This window comes from Chelonoidis abingdonii, chromosome 10, assembly GCF_003597395.2.
Source record: "Chelonoidis abingdonii isolate Lonesome George chromosome 10, CheloAbing_2.0, whole genome shotgun sequence".
Taxonomy (NCBI): domain Eukaryota; kingdom Metazoa; phylum Chordata; order Testudines; family Testudinidae; genus Chelonoidis; species Chelonoidis abingdonii.
The window spans coordinates 2,581,959-2,587,363 of NC_133778.1; the positions used below are offsets into that span (position 1 = coordinate 2,581,959).

General features: G+C 45.0%; 1 protein-coding gene across 1 annotated transcript in view; it reads left to right on the forward strand.

Annotated features, from left to right (window-relative positions):
- The first annotated feature begins 6 nt into the window (after positions 1–6).
- Positions 7–5,405, forward strand: part of LOC116819476 (aryl hydrocarbon receptor-like) — a 115,969-nt gene continuing 110,570 nt past the window's right edge. Inside the window, exons 1-2 of the mRNA XM_032771232.2 lie at positions 7–145; positions 2,399–2,586. Coding sequence (XP_032627123.1) covers positions 105–145; positions 2,399–2,586 — 229 coding nt within the window. The 5' untranslated portion in view covers positions 7–104. The remainder of the gene's footprint in view (positions 146–2,398; positions 2,587–5,405) is intronic.

A 5,405-nucleotide genomic window follows, 5' to 3' on the forward strand; every position in this document is an offset into this window, starting at 1 on the left:
GCGCGGCCGGCTGCTGCCCCGAGTGGCCTGGGGCGCGCGGCCCGGGGTCCCCCGCTCCTCCTGCGCTGAGCCGGCAGGCAGGCGGCTCCCGAGGAGACGGCACAATGTACGCGGGGCGCAAGAGGAGGAAGCCGGTACAGAGGACGTAAGTGGGGAGCCTGGGGTGGGGGGGCTCGAACCTGAGAGCTCTGCCTCGGGGGCAGCAGCGCAGGGCGGGGTGGGGTGTCTGGAGCTGGGGTGCACGTGCGCGGATCGGGGGCGGAGGGTGCGAGGTGATATTGCTCCCCAGGCGGCGCTTTGCTCTTTTAGCTCCCAGAACTTGACGGAGCAAGTGTTGGGTTCGCGGGGAGAATGAGTCCAACCCGCTTGCCAAAAGTCTCTGCCCCCAGTGGCTGCCCCGGAGCTGCCCGCGCTCCTCCTCCTGCAAACTTTCCCCCCATTGCAGCGTTCACAAGCCGACTTTTTCCCACTCCTCGTTTATGTCCTTGCTCCCTAGCTCCGCTGCTACGGACGTCCGCTGGGCAGCGGTCGAAACTAGATTTCTCTGGGTATTTCCCAGCTGTGGATGTTCCTTGTCAAGGAGAAGGAAAAGCTAAAGTCTGAGGCTGGTGAGGCGCTGTGATGCAATGCCAGCAAGCTGAAATTGCCTTGGTAAAATAGTGCCGATGAACTCCTTCCCCTCCTTAAAAAAACCCCTTTTCGTGAGAACGTGCGCAGGCTATTTGCTGAAAACATATGCACCATCTCTGATCTGCCTGCATGTGCATCAGGGGGACAGTCAGTGCATGGCCATTGCACCATACAGGATAGGCTAGAGAGAGCGCCCACGGCTGGTCCGGGAAGTTCTCTATCAAGGTTTCAAAGACTTCGCGTGGGGCATGTTCTGATAAAGAACTCTGTGTGAATCATCGGTAGCCTCCGTTTGAAAAACAAGATACTAGTGAACAAGAGTTCTCCTTTCACGGGCTGACCTAATCTTTAGTTGATAACCTTCCCAAAGATTAATTATGTTGCCCCCTTGCTTGGCTAGACCAGTTCAGATCCTGTGAAAGTGACCATGGCAGATATTTGGCATTAAAAGAGGTGCTTGAGTTATTTTACAGACTTTTAAAAAAAAGACAAATGTCCTTTTTGTAACTGGAGTGTGTGAGTTTCTGGTTATCCCTCGCCTTTTCTAGTGGTGAGACCGGATTATTTTATTAGTATTGATAAAATAATGTGGTACATCTTCAGAAGGATAAAATGAACTTCGGGGCTGTGCTTTCTACCCAGATGTGTACCATCTAAACGTAGTTTCATGTTTTTGCTTTTCTTCACAGTTAGGGAATACGTACAAGAGACACAATTTACTAAAATGTCAGTGCAGTTAAAATAAAGGACTGGTTACTATGTAGTAGAAGCTAATTATTAATTTAACAGGCACAAATGGTTTGCCTGTTGATTTGCATCTATTCATTGGGATGAACGGTCAATTTTAATACTCAGTTAAAAAGTTTGGTTAAAGTGCTGGCTAGAAATCTTTCAAATACATGAAATATATGAAGCCTTTTTGGCCAGTAGAAACTGAATGGCTGGAACTCCATGGCCCAGGATTGCCTGGTTAAAGTCTGTGACATTCTCACACTTGCTTCCTTGCAGCCCCAAGAGCAGGCTAAAATATTGAAGGGAAGAGGTTCAAAGTCGTAAAGCTTCTGGAGTGGGTTTAGGAGGGAAGCAAGCAGGGCGCTCGACCTCATGCATTGAGCAAGTGCCCTCTTGAACCTGGATTTGTTTGTTTAAAATGAAACAGAGAAATGTCCTTGGAAAAAGTGACATGGCCCTTTGCATAGGTAAATGAAAGGCAAGTGACCGACAAAGGCCATTGTTAGGGTTGGGAAGTCTGGTAGCATGGTAGCAGGAGCAACTGGAATCAGAGGCCATGTGTGTGCGGGGGGTGCATGCAAGGTCACGTGCCCCCCAGCCCCAGTTGCTGCTTGGCTTGTACTGAGTGTGTTCACACAGACTGAACGTGCTCAGTAAGATCTGCTGAAGTCCCTGCCCTCCCTCTGCCCTTGGCAGGGCTTTGAGAGGGATCATGAAGAACAGCTGCAGTTCATTCTTGTTTTGAGGCAAAGAGGTTAATTGTAAGTGCTTGGGGGTAGGGGCCATATGTTATTCATCTGGGGATCAGCATGCATGGTGCTAGAAGCATATTACTAGCAGGAATGAATAAGAGGTTGAAGTAAGAGCTCCCATTCTGTTAAGAAATGAAGAATGGAGGTCGGCAGCCAGTCCTCATAGCCGCCTCTCTCACCCTTGCTATGTGCTGGAAAGTGCTGTGAACTCTGCTGAGGACCACCCTCTCCCTGGGCACACAGGTGTGTTTGTGATGTGTCTCCCTTGGCTCCTTCCCCGGCAGAGTGAAGCCACTGCCCCCAGAAGGTGTGAAGTCAAACCCCTCCAAGCGCCATAGAGATCGGCTGAACTCGGAGCTGGAGCAGCTGGCTAGCTTGTTGCCTTTCCCTGAGGAGGTCATCTCTACCCTGGATAAACTCTCCATCCTGCGCCTCAGCGTCAGCTATCTCAGGGCCAAGAACTTCTTCAACAGTAAGAGCAAACTGGGGGGAGAGTGGGAGACTGGAGTGGGCCCGTTCCCATTAAAGACACCTGTGACGTTGCACCCTACATGATTTTATGAAAATGTGCTAATTCCTAGATTCCTGAATCTATGAATCTATGAATTAGCACATTGAGTGTGAATATAATATAATTGGAATATGCTTCATGCAAAAGGTCTCTTGTAAGGTATCATTATAAAGCTTATAATCTACTGAGTGTGGTCGTCCTATTTGTATAAATGTACCACTCTTGTATCAGAAACTAGAAATATGAAATATAACTTTGAGGGCCTATTATAATTATGCAAAGTGTGGGCCATTAATGGTGGTTTGGACTCTTGATGGCTCCCATTAACCAGGACAATTGTCTGTAGATGGCTCTGTTTTACTTGTAAGTCTTCCTGTATTCCTGTGTGCTGGCAAGTGGGCAATGAAGTCTTGCAGTGACACATGATCATGTCACCTGAGCTGGAATCCATCTTTAACCTGGTGCTTTTCCATTGAGAAGGAGGGGGTAGGAACCCAGAGAGGGACAAAGGATTCCCACCTTGTACAAAAGAGATATAAGTGAGTGGAACAGAACAAAAAGGGCTGCAGTCATGAGAAATCCCCTGGCTACCACCTGATTTGGAACAGGGGCTGTACCAGAGGAAAGAATTGTGCCCAGACTAGGAAGGTGTCCAGTCTGTGATAGAAGCTTATTGAAACATCTCCGAGGGTGAGATTTTATGTGTATTCAGTTTTCTTACTGTATTAGGCATAGACTTGCATGTTTTATTTTATTTTGCTTGGTAATTCACTTTTTTCTGTCTGTTATTACTTGGAACCATTTTAATCCTACCTTTTGTACTTAATAAAATCACTTTTTACTTATTAATTAACCCAGAGTATGTATTAATACCTGTGTGTGGGGGCAAACAGCTGTGCATATCTCTCTATCAGTGTTATAGAGGGCGAACAATTCAAGATTTATTTGGGGTTTGGACTCCATTGGGAGCTGTGCATCTAAGTGCTGGAGACAGGAGCACTTCTTAAGCTGTTTTCACTTAAGCCTGCAGCTTTTGGGGTACATGGTTCAGACCTGGGTCTGGGTTGTAGCAGGCAAGCGTGTCTGGCTCAAACCAGGCAGGGTGCTGAAGTCCCAAGCTGGCAGGGAAAACAGACTCAGAGCACATCAGGTGGCAGTCCCAAAGGGAGTTTCTGTGAACCAACCCGTCACAACACCATGTTCCCTTCAGCACTGCAACAGAACCAGCAAGGTGTGCACTGCAGGGAAATCTCACCCTGCTCGTTAACATGCCAGCAGAGGACAATCCTTTCATTTGCGTAAGGGAGTGGTTATTGTGAGAATCTGATTCCTGCATGTTGCCAGCACCTTTCACTTGCCCCCACACCTGTAGACATTAAAACAGATTTTAACCACCAACACAGTGTAATGTGGATCTGCCACGTCACACTCATATTAAGGGAAGCCACTGGGAAGGTAAAAAGCCCTCTGAAACTGAAGCATTGCTTCATGCTTATCTGGTGCTACTATCATGCCATTGTAATATAACATCAATATATTCCATTCTTGTTCCTCAAACTCTGACTGCCAGATGCTGGGACTGGATAACGGAGGATGGATCACTTGGTAATTGCCCTGTTTTGTTTTTTTTTCCCTCTGAAGCATGTAACATTGGCCACTGTCGGAAGACAGAATACTGGGCTAGATGGACCACTGGTGTGACCCAGTATGTCTGTTTTCATATTTAGACTTTGGTTAGACTTTTTCTATACAAACAGCATCAGTTTGAAAACGATACTCATTTGACTTACTATAGAAACATCTGCAATAATTTTTATTTGAATTTCATTTAGTTTTGCTCTGGTATAAATCTGCTTTAAACATGATACAGTGCTTATAAGAATGGGCAGACTGGTGAAATGAAAAGCCAATGTTATTAGAAAGCAGTTATTTTACTCTGCAGTGCCAAATCAGTTGACATTGAGTTGATAACTATTTCTATTTTATTTTTAACTTTGCATTCTCACTATTAAACAGTTCCTGTATATGAGCCCTAACTGTACTGAACATATCAAATGAAACATTTTTTAGCAGCAGCATTGTAGAATAAATTCAGCTCTTTGGAGGTTTCCCACCTCTTTTATAATCCTCTGACTCTCTGAAATAATGGCAACAGATTTAGAGAAATATAGCTTGGTTTGGATTGTGTTATGTAAAGGTTTTCATATTGCAGAAAAATGGCTTGTTTTGACAGTGAGCTGATGATATCTGCTGAAAATCAGTGGTGCAGTGCAGGCTTTGCATTCTCTTGAAGCATTAATAATTTAAAAATCACAGCTTAAAGAATTTATAAAATGGAGGCATAGGAGCCACTCTTTAAACCTTTAGCCTTAAAATGGCTGGTCTTGTCATAAAGAATCAAAACTTAAGTTACAGTGCTTAGACACTCCTTGTCTAAGAATTTCAAAAGAAATTCTGCCAAGATACTGCAGAAATTGAATTCGGAAGGAGAAGACAACAGTCTATGTCATGGGGATAATGTGCATTTCATGGGTTATAGATACCCAGAAACTTGCATAACTACCTGTTCATTTTACATTTCTGAAATAATTAAAAAATGATCTGGACAAATTGGAGAAATGGTCTGAGGTAAACAGGATGAAGTTTAATAAAGACAAATGTAAAGTGTTCCACTTAGGAAGGAACAATCAGTTTCACACATACAGAATGGGAAGAGACTGTCTAGGAAGGAGTACGGCAGAAAGGGATCTAGGGGTTATAGTGGACCACAAGCTAAATAT